This window comes from Macrobrachium nipponense, chromosome 41, assembly GCF_015104395.2.
Source record: "Macrobrachium nipponense isolate FS-2020 chromosome 41, ASM1510439v2, whole genome shotgun sequence".
NCBI lineage: Eukaryota > Metazoa > Arthropoda > Malacostraca > Decapoda > Palaemonidae > Macrobrachium > Macrobrachium nipponense.
This window is the reverse complement of record NC_061102.1, coordinates 4,180,104-4,196,161: the sequence shown is the minus strand read 5'-3', so window position 1 is coordinate 4,196,161 and position 16,058 is coordinate 4,180,104. Positions and strand designations below refer to the sequence as shown.

At 37.5% G+C, this 16,058-nt stretch overlaps 2 protein-coding genes across 2 annotated transcripts in view; one reads left to right on the top strand and one right to left on the bottom strand.

Moving 5' to 3' along the window:
• LOC135212386 (protein O-linked-mannose beta-1,2-N-acetylglucosaminyltransferase 1-like) overlaps window positions 1-12,918 on the bottom strand; it is a 62,295-nt gene extending 49,377 nt beyond the window's left edge. The window contains exons 1-5 of the mRNA XM_064245756.1: window positions 12,521-12,918; window positions 2,789-2,865; window positions 1,743-1,949; window positions 973-1,186; window positions 155-279 (exon numbers count right to left, since the gene is read on the bottom strand). Of these exons, the coding sequence (XP_064101826.1) occupies window positions 155-279; window positions 973-1,186; window positions 1,743-1,949; window positions 2,789-2,865; window positions 12,521-12,878 (981 nt within the window). The 5' untranslated portion in view covers window positions 12,879-12,918. The remainder of the gene's footprint in view (window positions 1-154; window positions 280-972; window positions 1,187-1,742; window positions 1,950-2,788; window positions 2,866-12,520) is intronic.
• Window positions 1-16,058, top strand: part of LOC135212436 (tensin-1-like) — a 771,151-nt gene that overhangs the window by 61,362 nt on the left and 693,731 nt on the right. The gene's annotated exons all lie outside the window — the stretch shown is intronic.

The window sequence follows — 16,058 nt, the reverse complement described above, 5'->3', positions numbered from 1 at the left end:
TTTCATTTTGTCAAAGAAATATTTTATTTGAAAATACAGATAACGGAAGGGAGTTGTATTAGAAGGTTTTCATTTGTTCAAAAAAATATTTATTTGAAAATACAGATAACGGAATGGGAGTTATATTAGAAGGTTTTCATTATTTTTCCCTTACCGCATTTCTGGGATTTATATTGGACGGATTCTGGCATCTGCAGAAGTCGCCGTAGCCCTCGTACCTGTCGCAGAAAAGCGCGCGTTCTCGCATCTCTGGGATGCCGTGCCATGCGCATGCGCGCTCTTGTGAAGAAAAAAAAAATAGAAATAACGACAGGTTGATTATGAAAGTGCATACAAAGAAGGAGAGAGTATAAACTGTAAGGAATTCACAGATTTTAACATAAGTATATCTGTCACTTCATGTATGATAGAGGTTACTCGATACTACGATAAATCTTTTAATATTTTTTACGATTATCTTATTCAATGATTCATTCGAAGGAATTTTTGTTAGCCTAAAACGCTCCCTTCAAATGTTCTTTTAATGAAAGGAGCTTTAAAAATTTAAGGGGAAAGTGTAAAGTTTCACAATGTTAACCTTGTTCAAATGTTACTGATTTTATATCTTTGAATTACCGTCAAATCACTGAATTATTCTTTGAGGCGTTTTCGACCTTCTTGAAAATTCGCAATAATGGAATGGACTAGAAATTTTGGTCAAAATCCAAGTAATGGAACCTTTTGAGGTCATTCAGCGCTGAAAGTTAAATTGAAGAGGTTTGAAAAGTGTAACAGGAGGAAAACCTAGTTGCACAATGTATTTATTGTCAGGAGAGGGTGTAAAGTAAGATGGAATAAAGTGCTTACAAACGGAGATTCAGTAAAAGGAATGGGAGTGGGTTGCAGCTAGGCGCCTTAGGGGCGCCGCAAAGACCTTCAGGTAATGCCTATCTATACAGGGCACCTCATGCGCTGACGTATTTAAACACTTACCAGGGAACACCGGTATCGTAGCCGAGCAGATCAGAGGCGAGACGTCGTAAGCTGTGACGTTCCTCGAAGTGATAATGGACTCGAAGATGACCTCGTGCCCCTTGCGAACTGCCATCACCCAGGCTTCCCCTTGGGCGCTCATCGGGCCGAAGTGAGAGTGCATGTCTGCCAGCATTTGGGCGGCATCGGGCGTTAGCCAGGTTGTGTACTCTGGCTTGAAGGAATTCGACTGTTCAAATTTTTGTGTAAGACAATACGCCCCCCTCACTCATAACTACAGCCTCTATCTTCACTAGGAATCACGGTTTTTCGCAGTTTGGAAATTAATTATTAGAATTGCATATATAAGGAAAGTACCTTCACATTATTTTAGCATTTTATCATATTATAGTAGATGTTGTCATCACTATGAAACAGGTTTTTAGTTTTGTTTTATAGTTCGAGAAATAATTATTCAGATTTGAAATATAAGAATAGACTTGTCCTCACATTATATTAGCCTTTATCTTCATTAGAATAAAAAAACATTTTTTTTAATAGGTTGAAACTTCAACTATTTAAAACAAGTCCTCATAACCTGTTCAAGCTATATTGCTTGAATATCCTGAAGCATATTCTTTTGAAAGCATCAGTACGCATTAACATTTTTACACACTCTCTCTCTCTCTCTCTCTCTCTCTCTCTCTCTCTCTCTCTCTTCTTCTCTCTCATATTTCATCGCTTACCACTCCGAGGATCTCTCTCTCTCTCTCTCTCATTTCATCGCTTACCACTCCGAGGAAGATGACGATCCTGCCATCTTGTATCTCCTGCATTGCCTTCGTCAGCATCCTGTGGGATGCCGGCTGCCAGGTGTGGAACTGGACTGTCCTCATTATCCTGTGCCATTTCTCGTGGAGGACTATCACGTGTATTCCCCCGTGGTATCTGGAAACCTTGCCTTCTCTCACCACTGTGTTGTTAATGGCTGAATAAATCTGGAAAGAGGTTCATCCTGATAAGTGCTAGAAAACTGTGGATAAGAGAGGTTAAAGCCCCTTCCACACGACGGGCAAATGCACGGTGGGCAGACCCTGTCACCAATTTGGCGGGCAGACACTGTTACCAATTTGGCGGGCAGGCACTGTTACCAATTTGGCGGGCAGACACTGTTACCAATTTGGCGGGCTGGCACTGTTACCAATTTTGCGGGTGGATGGCGATCACGAGTGTGGTCCAAGTCAATAGGTTCGCTTGCCTGTCTGTGCCTCCTGCCTGCCTTGGACTGGTTGATCTGGTAACACTGTTGACAAGTGAGAGAATTAAGGGGCCAAATCCGAGTGGCCGTCGTGTCTTTGCCCCTCGTGTGGAAGGGGCTTTGGTCTGGAAGGTGTTACGAGTTAGGAGGTCGCTTATGCTTGTCAGACTGTTCCAGAAGAACGCTGGAAAACGAACTGGAATAGGCAGGCTACCTTCCTTAAGAGGATTTTGGGGATTTGGTCTGGAAGGTATTACGAGTTAGTAGTAGTAGTTTTTGCTTGTCAGGCTGTTCCAGGAGAACACTGGAAAACTAACTGGAATAGGCAGGCTACCTTCCTGAAGAGGAATTTTTTAGCAAGTTATGCGTAGCGGTTAATCTTGATAAGTGGAAGGTGTTAAGAATAAGATTAGTATTGTGAAGAGATCGAACAATTATTATCCTTTTAGGACTATTTTTGCATTCTTTCAGAGTTTACGACCTGTTTGTTATAACTCAGACGACATTAATCAGTAAAGTAATATGAATATAAAACAAAATGATATTACTAGGAAAAGATTAATATTTATCTCTACGTACCTGTTTTTCCTGAAGCCAAACGAATAAGCCAGAAGTATTAATGATTGCTTCGAAGCGGCTGCTCTTGCCGTCATTTCCTGAATTAAAATAATGAAATATTTATTTGATATTTTACAGGTAACAAATTCATTGTTGTAACAGCAATGAAATCGGTTTTTTTTTTAATTGTAGAGAAAAATATTGACTGTTTACGTCAGGTTTGAAATGAGTTTCTCTTGCCTTCATTTGAAGTGTATCATTATTATTATTTATTTATTATTTTTTTGTCTATCAGTCATCCTATTCGACTGGGTGATATTATTATTATTATTATTATATTATTATTATTATAAACAAAAAAACTACTTTCAGCTTTCTTCTGAGATTGAAAAAGAAACCCACAAATCACTGTGTAACATGGTTTACTTCTAAGTATTTACATTTGATTTTACTCCACACTCGAGTACTTTCAGGCCCTATCTGTGACCCATTTTTTCAAGAGATGTTTAGGTTGTCAGCCTGGGTCAAGGCCCAGGCTGACAACCTACAAATCAATGTAATACTTAGAAGTAAACATGTTACACAGTGATTTTGTGGTTTATTATTATTATTATTATTATTATTATTATTATTATATTATTATTATTATTATTATTATTCCTTTTTTGGTCTATCACAGTCATCCTATTCGACTGGGCGATTGTATTCGACTGGATGATATTATTATTATTGAAAAAGAAACCACAAATTCAATTTGTAACTTGTTTACTTCTAAGTATTTACATTTAGTTTTACCTCCACACTCGAGTTTACTTTCAGGCCCTTCTGTGGCCCATTCTCAAGAGATGTTGGGATGTTAGCCTGGGTCAAGGCCCAGCAGTCTTCTGGAACTTCTTCTCGTTGTGCTGTCATTTATGCGATGGCTGTTCTGGTTTTCTTGAGAGTTGCCAATCCCCTCTTGTCGCTCTGATATCCTGAGCTGATGGTCAATGGGATTCACCCTTGTGGTAAGGGTGGTCACCGTAAGTCTGTTGGGCAGGAAACCTAATCTCCAGGTCAGCAGGGTCAATCTTAGCTTCTTTTAATATCAAAGCTCGGCTTATGGGATCTTCTGAGGTAAAACCTTTGTTTCCTTCAATTACTTTGATCTCTCTGATAAGCGCACCTTCTACTACCCTCCTGTGACTAATTTTCTTGCGTTTTGTATATAAGCCTACTGTTTTGAAATGCATCCAATCCTTATGGTCATTTTCCCAACAATGTCTAGCTATAGCACTCCCCTGAGAGTTAAGCTGTACTGCCCTTCTATGTTCTTGGACTCTAGTCCTTATTCCCCTACCTGATTCCCCCACATATCTGTCTCCACAATTATTGCAATTGATTATGTATACCCCCGCTACATCATCTGTATTACTGTCTCTCCTTCCAATTTATTTTTACATACTTTGTTTTTTTAAGGTATTATCAAAGGTATATACAAATTTATATTGACTTTCTTTCATTTTTGAAGTGATTTGTTTCATTTTAGGCATAAAAGGGAGGGCAACTATTTTCTTGTTTTCTTTATTCCATGTACTCTCTACATTCGCTCTGTAAAATATTTTTGCTAGCTTTGGTGAGTGCCCTTTTTCTGAACATTCCGGGTATGCTAATGCATCGAAGCTTTTATCGATGTAATTTATTTCTTGCTCTATCTTGCAAGGGTCACACGTTCTCATTGCCCTAAGAAATAAACCTGTTAGAACCCCTATTTTTATATCATGACTATGAAAAGAGAAGAAATGAATTATATGAGTTTGTATGTGTGGGCTTTCTATATGTGCTGATTCATATCCTGTTTTCTTTTCTTATGATATGTCTAAAAAGGGCAGTTTATTATTGTTACTTTTCTCTAAAGTGAACTGGATATTGTTATCAAACTTATTGAGCTCATCTAGAAAACGTTTTTTCTATTTTATTTCCATCCCCTTGCAGAATAGCAAAAATATCATCCACGTAATCTCCACCATCCTTGCAGTTTTAAGTTAGGGACATTCACATTAGGAACTAGATTAGTTTCGTAATATTCCATATAGATGTTAGCGAGTATAGGTTGATAATGAGGACCCCATAGCTACTCCATATTTCTGTTTGTAAACATGTCCCTTCAAACGTGAAATAAGTATCACTGACACACAATTTGATCAACTCAAGGAAGACGCCTATTTCGATGTTTTGGATTGAAAATACCCTCATTATGTTTTAGTCTGTAGGAATTCTAATACTTTATCTAAGGGGACATTGGTGAATAATGCTACTACATCAAAACTAACCATGTGTCCCTTTATATTCTTTTTCTTAACTTTGTCTATGAAATCTACTGAATGTTTAATATGGGATTCTGAAAATATACCTAGTATATTCCTAGTTCTCCAGCTAACACACAGCTAAGTTTTTTGTTAGGAGATTTCCTACTAGAAACAATAGGGCGTAGAGGGCAGCCCTCCTTGTGTATTTTGGGGCTGCCATATATATATGCAAGTTCAGGTAATTTACTGAGAATAATTTAGTGCATAGCATGTCCTTCCCATTACCTAGTCTACTGATTATTTTCTTCACATTCTGATTAAAGGTATTCTGAAGCTTTTGGATTGTTGGGCGGAGGATTCTCTTTTTATTTTAGCATAATGTAGTTTCATCATCTAGTAGCCTGTACATTTTAACCCTATATTCTGAGCTATTCATGATGACAATACTACCCCCTTTGTCAGCTTTCATAATTCTAATATCTTTGTAGCTTTTTAATCCCTTCAGAGCGACACTAAATCTCCTTGGCAAGATATCTCCAAGTTTGCTTTCATTACTCCCTATCATCACTCCTCTGAGAAAAGGAGCTAAATCATTGTGATGTTCAACATAAGGTAGTTAATCTTGCTGTTGAATTCTATGTTAATATTGTTTAGTCCCTGCACAAAAATTTAATCCTAGCCCTAGTGCTGCTGTTTCATCCCTAGTCAATAATCTACTTGAGATATTCTTTATATTATCCATATTGCTAAATTTTATCCAAACCGAATTACTAAATAAACTCTCAAAACTTATTTTTAATGTTGACCATGTTACGATTTGTATCAAAGTTTACTCTACTGTTGACCTGCCCAACACTTTTTTGTACCACTCACCCCTTATGGTCTCTTGAAGTGTGTTTTGTGTACTCCTTACACCAGCAAATGCAGCTTCTTTCTTCTCCCTAAGCTCTTGCAAACTGATCCTTGATGTATCCTTCTTGAAAACTGCTGAATGCTTCTCCACTCCAGGGTCTTCTTCCAATCCTGCCATAGTTTTTTGGACACACTTTGTTCTTCAAACATTCACTTATAAACCAGATCTTGTTTTTCATGGCTTTGGCTTTGTAAAGTTGTGCTTCATATCTTCTTGCATAATGCACAGCTTGAGTTCCAGCGACTTCATACAGTTGTTGAAATGTACTTCTGTTGTAATGTTGCTGTGGGTACATGATGAACCAAACAAAACTTCTTTCAGTTTTCTTCTGAAGATTGAAAAAGAAACCCACAAATTCAATTTGTGGGTAAACAAGTTACAAATTGAATTTGTGGGTTTCTTTTTCAATCTTCAGAAGAAAACTGAAAGAAGTTTTTGGGGGGGGGTTGGTTCATCATGTACCCACAGCAACATTACAACAGAAGTACATTTCAACAACTGTATGAAGTCGCTGGAACTCAAGCTGTTCATTATGCAAGAAGATATGAAGCCACAACTTTACAAGCCAAAGCCATGAAAAACAGATCTTGGTTTATAAGTGAATGTTTGAAGAACAAAGTGTGTCCAAAAACATATGCAGGATTGGAAGAAGACCCTGGAGTGGAGAAGCATTCAGCAGTTTTCAAGAAGGATACATCAAGGATCAGTTGCAAGAGCTTAGGGAGAAGAAAGAAGCTGCATTTGCTGGTGTAAGGAGTACACAAAACACACTTCAAGAGACCATAAGGGGTGAGTGGTACAAAAAAGTTGTTGGCAGGTCAACAGTAGAGTAAACTTTGATACAAATCGTAACATGGTCAACATTAAAATAAGTTTGAGAGTTTATTTAGTAATTCGGTTTGGATAAATTTTAGCAATATGGATAATATAAAGAATATCTCAAGTAGATTTATTGACTAGGGATGAACAGCAGCACTAGGGCTAGGATTAAATTTTTGTGCAGGGACTACAAAACAATATTAACATAGAATTCAACAGCAGATTAACTACCTTAATGTTGAACATCACAATGATTTAGCTCCTTTTCTCAGAGGAGTGATGATAGGGAGTAATGAAAGCAAACTTGGAGATATCTTACCAAGGAGATTTAGTGTCGCTCTGAAGGGATTAAAAACAAAAAAGCTACAAAGATATTAGAATTATGAAAGCTGACAAAGGGGGTAGTATTGTCATCATGAATAGCTCAGAATATAGGGTTAAAAATGTCAGGCTACTAGATGATGAACTACTTATGCTAAAATAGAGAATCCTCCAACAATCCAAAAGCTTCAGAATACCTTTAATCAGAATGTGAAGAAAATAATCAGTAGACTAGGTAATGGGAAGGACATGCTATGCACTAAATTATTCTCAAGTAATTACCTGAACTTGCATATATATATGGCAGCCCCAAAATACACAAGGAGGGCTGCCCTCTACGCCCTATTGTTTCTAGTAGGAAATCTCCTAACAAAAACTTAGCTGTGTGGTTAGCTGGAGAACTAGGAATATACTTAGGTATATTTTCAGAATCCCATATTAAACATTCAGTAGATTTCATAGACAAGTTAAGAAAAAGAATATAAAGGGACACATGGTTAGTTTTGATGTAGTAGCATTATTCACCAATGTCCCCTTAGATAAAGTATTAGAATTCCTACAGACTAAAAACATAATGAGGTATTTTCAATCCAACATCGAAATAGGCGTCTTCCTTGAGTTGATCAAATTTGTGTGTCAGTGATACTTATTTCACGTTTGAGGGACATGTTTACAAACGAAATATGGAGTAGCTATGGGGTCCCTCATTATCACCTATACTCGCTAACATCTATATGGAATATTACGAAACTAATCTAGTTCCTAATGTGAATGTCCCTAACTTAAAACTGCAAGGATGGTGGAGATACGTGGATGATATTTTTGCTATTCTGCAAGGGGATGGAAATAAAATAGAAACTTTTCTAGATGAGCTCAATAAGTTTGATAACAATATCCAGTTCACTTTAGAGAAAAGTAACAATAATAAACTGCCCTTTTTAGACATACTCATAGAAAGAAAAAAGAAACAGGATATGAATTCAGCACATATAGAAAGCCGCCCACACATACAAACTCATATATTCATTTCTTCTCTTTCATAGTCATGATATAAAAATAGGGGTTCTAACAGGTTTATTTCTTAGGGCAATGAGAACGTGTGACCCTTGCAAGATAGAGCAAGAAATAAATTACATCGATAAAAGCTTCGATGCATTAGCATACCCGGAATGGTTCAGAAAAAGGGCACTCACCAAAGCTAGAAAAATATTTACAGAGCGAATGTAGAGAGTACATGGAATAAAGAAACAGAAAATAGTTGCCCTCCCTTTTATGCCTAAAATGAAACAAATCACTTCAAAAATGAAAGAAAGTCAATATAAAAAAAATTTGTATATACCTTTTGATAATACCTTAAAAAACAAAGTATGTAAAAATAAATTGGAAGGAGAAGACGTAATACAGATGATGTAGCGGGGGTATACATAATCAATTGCAATAATTGTGGAGACAGATATGTGGGGGAATCAGGTAGGGGAATAAGGACTAGAGTCCAAGAACATAGAAGGGCAGTACAGCTTAACTCTCAGGGGAGTGCTATAGCTAGACATTGTTGGGAAACAAAATGACCATAGGATGGATTTCAAAAACAGTAGGCTTATATACAAAAGCAAGAAAATTAGTCACAGGAGGGTAGTAGAAGGTGCGCTTATCAGAGAGATCAAAGTAATTGAAGGAAACAAAGGTTTTACCTCAGAAGATCCCATAAGCCGAGCTTTGATATTAAAAGAAGCTAAGATTGACCCTGCTGACCTGGAGATTAGGTTTCCTGCCCAACAGACTTACGGTGACCACACCCTTACCACAAGGGTGAATCCCATTGACCATCAGCTCAGGATATCAGAGCGACAAGAGGGGATTGGCAACTCTCAAGAAAACCAGAACAGCCATCGCATAAATGACAGCACAACGAGAAGAAGTTCCAGAAGACTGCTGGGCCTTGACCCAGGCTAACATCCCAACATCTCTTGAGAATGGGCCACAGAAGGGCCTGAAGGCCGAAAGTACTCGAGTGTGGAGTAAAACTAAATGTAAATACTTAGAAGTAAACAAGTTACAAATTGAATTTGTGGGTTTCTTTTTCAATCTTCAGAAGAAAACTGAAAGAAGTTTTTGTTTGGTTCATTTTATTATTGCTCTATCACAGTCCATCCTATTCGACTGGGCGATTGTATTCGACTGGATGATATTATTATTATTGCTCTATCACAGTCATCCTATTCGACTGGGTAATATTATATTATTATTATTATTATTATTATTATTATTATTTTGTTAAAAATGATTGCTGCTTCAGCACTATTAATCTTGTAGAGAGTCTTCTCTATTTTTTCTGATGACGGCTTTCTCGTTGTTGCTTATACTGGCGAGCAACGCACCAAAGGGCATGGTAAAATTTGGTTGAGTCATTTGGTTTATTATTGTTTAATAATTCTTGCTTATACAATTCTCTCTTCTCTCTCTCTCTCTCTCTGTCTCTCTCTCCTCTCTCTCTCCTCTCTCTCTCTCTCTCCACCCGACGTTTCCTTCTGATCCGCAGGACTTTATCAAGCGATGACTGCTAAGGGACTGAATTCGGGTGTTGTTGTCTGAGATTAAGTTGGCCTTGTGCCAGCACGGGCTCTTGCTCGTAGAGCAGCCCGTATAATTCGAGTGTTGTTGTTGTTGTTTTTGATTAAGCTGACCTTGTGTCAGCACGGGCTCTTGCTCACAGAGCAGCCCGTAAATTCGAGTGGCGAGTCCTTCTTCTTAAATCGTGCTGTTGCGGGCTCTCGAGTACGGTATAGAGAACCTCTCCGGCAGGTCGAGTTTTCATTGGTTCCTGGGAAGGTGACTCATACGGCGAGCGTTTACGAGTCTTGCAGACCTTCTCAGGCAGGGGGTATCACTGGGAGCCTCTTGATTGGCTTCTACCTGAGTGACGTCACCCCTGGTTTTATTCTTGATACCGACGTGTGTGAGGAGGACCACGCCCCTCCCCCCAACGAAAGTACCCAGAGCACATGAAACAAACACCGGACGTGAGGCACATTATCAGAATAATACCAGGGTGACGTCACTCAGGTAGAAGCCAATCAAGAGGCTCCCAGTGATACCCCTGCCTGAGGAAGGTCCTTCAAGACTCGTAAACGCTCGCCGTATGAGTCGTATGAGTTCACTGTTTCCCAAGGAACCAACGAAAACTCGACCTGCCGGAGAGGTTCTCTATACCGTACTCGAGAGCCCGCAGCAGCACGATTTAAGAAGAAGGACACGCCACTCGAATTTCGGGCGGGCTGCTATGTGAACAAGAGCCCGTGCTGACACAAGGTCAGCTTAATCAAAACAACAAAACACTCGAATTCAGTCCCTTAACAGTCATCGCTTGATAATGTCCTGCGGATCAGGAGGAAACGTCGCATTGGAGAGAGAGAGAGAGGAGAGAGATGAGAGAGAGAGAGACGAGAGAGAGAATTGTATAAGCAAGAATCATATAAACAATAATAAACCAAATGACTCAACCGAATTTTACCATGCCCTTTGGTGTCGTTGCTCGCGGTATAAGCAAACAACGAGAAAGCCTGTCATCAGAAAAATAGACTCTCTACAAGATTAATAAGTGCTGAAGCAGCATCAATTTTTAACAACAAAACATGTCTACGAGAGGGTCTCCTCCGATATTATTATCATTATTATTATTATTATTATTGTTATATATTATTATTATTATTATTATTATTATTATTATTATTATTATTTTTACTTTTTTTTGTCTATCACAGTCATCCTATTCGACTGGGTAATTTTTATATTATTATTATTATTGTTATTCTTATTATTATTACTTTGTTAAAAATGATTGCTGCTTCAGCACTATTAATCTTGTAGAGAGTCTTCTCTATTTTTTCTGATGACGGCTTTCTCGTTGTTGCTTATACTGGCGAGCAACGCACCAAAGGGCATGGTAAAATTTGGTTGAGTCATTTGGTTTATTATTGTTTATATAATTCTTGCTTATACAATTCTCTCTCTCTCTCTCTCTCTCTCTCTCTCTCTCCAACGCGACGTTTCCTCCTGATCCGCAGGACATTATCAAGCGATGACTGCTAAGGGACTGAATTCGAGTGTTGTTGTTTGAGATTAAGTTGGCCTTGTGCCAGCACGGGCTCTTGCTCGTAGAGCAGCCCGTATAATTCGAGTGTCGAGTCCTTCTTCTTAAATCGTGCTGTTGCGGGCTCTCGAGTACGGTATAGAGAACCTCTTTGGCAGGTCGAGTTTTCATTGGTTCCTGGGAAGGTGACTCATACAGCGAGCGTTTACGAGTCTTGCAGACCTTCTCAGGCAGGGGGTATCACTGGGAGCCTCTTGATTGGCTTCTACCTGAGTGACGTCACCCCTGGTTTTATTCTTGATACCGACGTGTGTGAGGAGGACCACGCCCCTCCCCCCAAACGAAAGTACCAGAGCACATGAAACAAACACCGGACGTGAAGCACATTATCAGAATAATACGAGGGGTGACGTCACTCAGGTAGAAGCCAATCAAGAGGCTCCCAGTGATACCCCCTGCCTGAGAAGGTCTGCAAGACTCGTAAACGCTCGCCGTATGAGTCACCTTCCCAGGAACCAATGAAAACTCGACCTGCCGGAGAGGTTCTCTATACCGTACTCGAGAGCCCGCAACAGCACGATTTAAGAAGGACTCGCCACTCGAAAAAGAGTTATGGGCTGCTCTGTGAGCAAGAGCCCGTGCTGACACAAGGTCAGCTTAATCAAAAACAAAAAACAACACTCGAATTCAGTCCCTTAGCAGTCAATGCTTGATAATGTCCTGCGGATCAGGGAGGAAACGTCTCGTTGGAGAGAGAGAGAGAGAGAGAGAGAGAGAATTGTATAAGCAAGAATTATATAAACAATAATAAACCAAATGACTCAACCGAATTTTACCATGCCCTTTGGTGCGTTGCTCGCCGGTATAAGCAACAACGAGAAAGCCGTCATCAGAAAAATAGACTCTCTACAAGATTAATAGTGCTGAAGCAGCAATCATTTTTAACAAAACATGTCTACGAGAGGGTCTCCTTCCGAAATATTATTATTATTATTAAGTTAGATTAATTATTATTTATTTATTATTATTATTATTTATTATTATTTAATTATTATTATTATTGTTTATTGCATGAATATGAACCCTGTTCATATGGAACAAGCCCACCACAGGCGCCACTGACTTGAAATTCAATCTTCCAAAGAATATTATGGTGTTCATCTGAAAGACGTAAGATAATGTGTAGAAAATACAGAAAGATGAGGTCAGTCATTAGAAAAGAAAGAAAAATAAATGAGCGTATTAATAAAAAGATAAACAAAATTGTTATTAGATCATTTGAACTTTTGAAGTTCAACGTGCACAACATCCTTAGCGCTCACCTTCACGAATGTCAGGACCTCTCGTCGGAGGCGAAGGATTCACTGACGAGAGGAGTCTCGAAGACTCCAAGGATTTCCTCCGTAGGGAACTTCGCAGATCGAAGTCACCACCACCACCACCGTCTCGAGGAATTTTGAAAGCTGACGTCTTGCTGGCTAGTAAGACCAACCACGCCAACGTGATTCCGCATAGTAACAGTTTTGACGTGGTATCGAGGGTACACATTTTATCCTTGGGGAACCAAATGAAGATACTGCTTAAGTCACTTTTCGTGGAGTCGGTGTATTTGTTTACATTGCGCTCAAGTGAGCGTCTTTGTTTTTCCCTTACTGAGTGTCGCTCTTTGGCACTGGGCATTTTTCTGTCGTGTTTGCTCTGTCGCAAAACTGCATTATACCATCCTGTGAAAGATATTTTATTTACCTGCAGCTGCACTGAATATTATTTATTTATTCCAGGATGCGTCGTGTGGCATTCTCTCTCTCTCTCTCTCTCTCTCTCTCTCTCTCTCTCTCTCTCTCTCTCTCTCTCTCATACACGCGAACGGGAGAGATTATATGTTTTCTCAGACACTTTATATTAATGCCATTTCATGTGTATACACAGATGAACATCGTGGTAGTTACGTTTCATAATGATTTGCTAAAGATATCTAAATGTCTTCAGGTCTTTTTGTTTATATATAACACTGGATCATTGAAAAAAAAGAAAAGAAAAAAAATCTTATTTGGGCTGTGCCCTGCGCGGGGTAACACTGAGCAGAACAAAGATGTTATTTGATATCTATGATAAGAAACGCTAGGCCAATAATAATAATAATAATAAATTCGAATTCCTTTTGCATTCAACGTATCATCTTAGCTGTGATGATGTTAAGTTATGCAAGTATAGAAATTATATTACAGAAAAACGTAGGCAATCCCCAAGCTAAGAAAAAAAAATGTTCAGCAACCACTGTTTTAATTCACTTTCAAACTTCAAAAGGTTGGGCACTGGACACAAGATGCATCGAGATTGTAGACAGGAAAACCTTCTTGATTTACCAATACAATTATTCTTTTTATATCTATTAAGCTTGACTCAAAATATCGCGTGTAAAAGTCGAAATCTGGAAAGCGACCTGCCGGCTAACCTATACCTTGTTCTTAAAATGTTGGCGTAGGTTGAGTGCTTAACATTTATGTCAGTAATGTCCGAGAGTATTCTAGATGTAGCATTTGATATTGTAATTTTATATTAGAGTTTTTGCGCTTGTTTTCTATCACCACTGTTAACTACAAGGTTTCAGAACATCATAATATTTTGTTAGTATATTCTGACGTTAAATTCACCGTTTGTTCACTGGAACATTGCCTACGTATACCGGCACAGTCACACGTCAAACTATCCACCTGATAAGGAAGTACCTGTACTACTACCACTACTACCTAGGACATCCCCCCTGAGAGTGTCCTGGAGACCCTCGGCGCATGCGCAAAGTTTTCCTCCGTTACTTTCCTCGATGGAGCACGTCATAAGGGATGGGTTTGAAACTGAAAACATTTAACATGTATGTTTATATATTTCTCGGCGTTATTTGTTTACTGCGACAAGCGTTTATATATATATATATATATGATATATCTATAATATATATATATATATATATATATATATATATATAATATATATGTGTGTGTGTGTGTGTGTGTGTGAATTATATTAGTTTATTGACCACAACATATTCAGTTATTATTAACATTACAAGCTCTTGAATATGGCCTAACAAAAAATAAATAGTACATCAAAACTGCAAATATAAATTATAGAATAAAAAAAAAAAAAAACACACATTTAACAAGAACACATGAAACCCTGTTATGTAATATCCTCAGCATATTAATGTTTTTTACAATTAAAACTGTTAATGCAGCTGAATATATACAAATAACTATATATATATATATATATATATATATATATATATATATATATATATATATACACATATATATGTGTATATGTATCTATAGTATATATATATATATATATATATATATATATATATATATATTATATATATATATATATATATATATATATATATATATGTGTGTGTGTGTGTGTGTGTATGTGTATGTATGTGGTGTGTTGTTTTGTTTTGTTGCGGCGCGAGCGCATGCGTAAAATTCCCGACCATTATCATACTTTATAAACTTACCTGAAAATTTCATCCATTCTTTCCTACAACGGATGCCAAGCCACCTCATCGAAGCCATTGCCTCGAACCATTTTCACATTGTGAGCAGGTTTTCTCCAACGGGAACTTATACATACATACGTGGGTCTCTCTCTCTCTCTCTCTCTCTCTCTCTCTCTCTCTCTCTCTCTCTCTCTCTCTCTCTCTCTCTCTGTCGTAAAATGACATCAGTAGAGTAGTATCTCTCGCCTCCTAATGAAGTCTTTGGCAGTTTAGTTCATTTCTTATGTCTTTGGAGTATGTAAGGATATATTTTATATATATATATAGGAAGCTTATTTGAGGCTTGTTTTTAGTTATTCTGTTTTATTGATTTTTATATTTTACCGTAAAACGTCTTTTATTTTATCAACTGCATTCTGTGCATTGTAAACTTGCCTTGCTAGCTTATTGAAATGTATGCTTTTTCCGTATGAAAATAGCAGATTAATTGCATCAGTTACATCATAAATGTAAATATGAGACATTATTAAAATATAAACATTGTCTAATAATGTTAACACTTTAAACGCTCAGTCATGAGATTTATTTATGTAATTATAATTCTCACGGTTGTGTTTCTGTTTTTTTCCAGGTAAGACAGAATCCATCTTTTTAGCAGCTGAGCATTGTCATCTCAAGGTAATTGATTTGTTGTTGTTGTTGTAGATTGCACTTGTTTGTCTTGAAGATTTTGTTGTTGTTACAGATATTATGCAGGCTCATATTATACAATCACCTTTCTTATTTCCCCATTCTTATTGTCAGTCGGTTTGTCTGTCTGTATGTAAGGGTCTTTGACTTTTGCTTACTCGGGGAGTAAGCCTACAAACTGCTTTGTTGTTGCTGCTGTTGGGGGATAGGAAAGGCCTATGGAAGAGCCTAAAAATGTCTAAAAAAAGGTGTTTCGCGCCGAGTTAAAGATACAGGAATTTGATGATAGGATATTTATGATTTATATATTAGGATGAAAATGTAAAAAAAAAAAAAATAAATACTGTGTATATTAAATCCGATAGAGAACAAAATTATTATCAACTGAAAAATTCCCATTCGGTTAACATATATAAAGAAATATTAATTTCGAGGTAGAGCGAATTGGATATTAAAGGAGATTTGTAGCTTATATAATTATATATTGTTTTATGTGGTATTAGCTTATATAATGAAGTCATGGGCATCTACTGTGATTTTTAAGCACACACACACATATTATACACACACACACACACACACACCACACACACACACACACACATATATATATATATATATAGATATATATATATATATATATATAATATATATAACTGACCTAG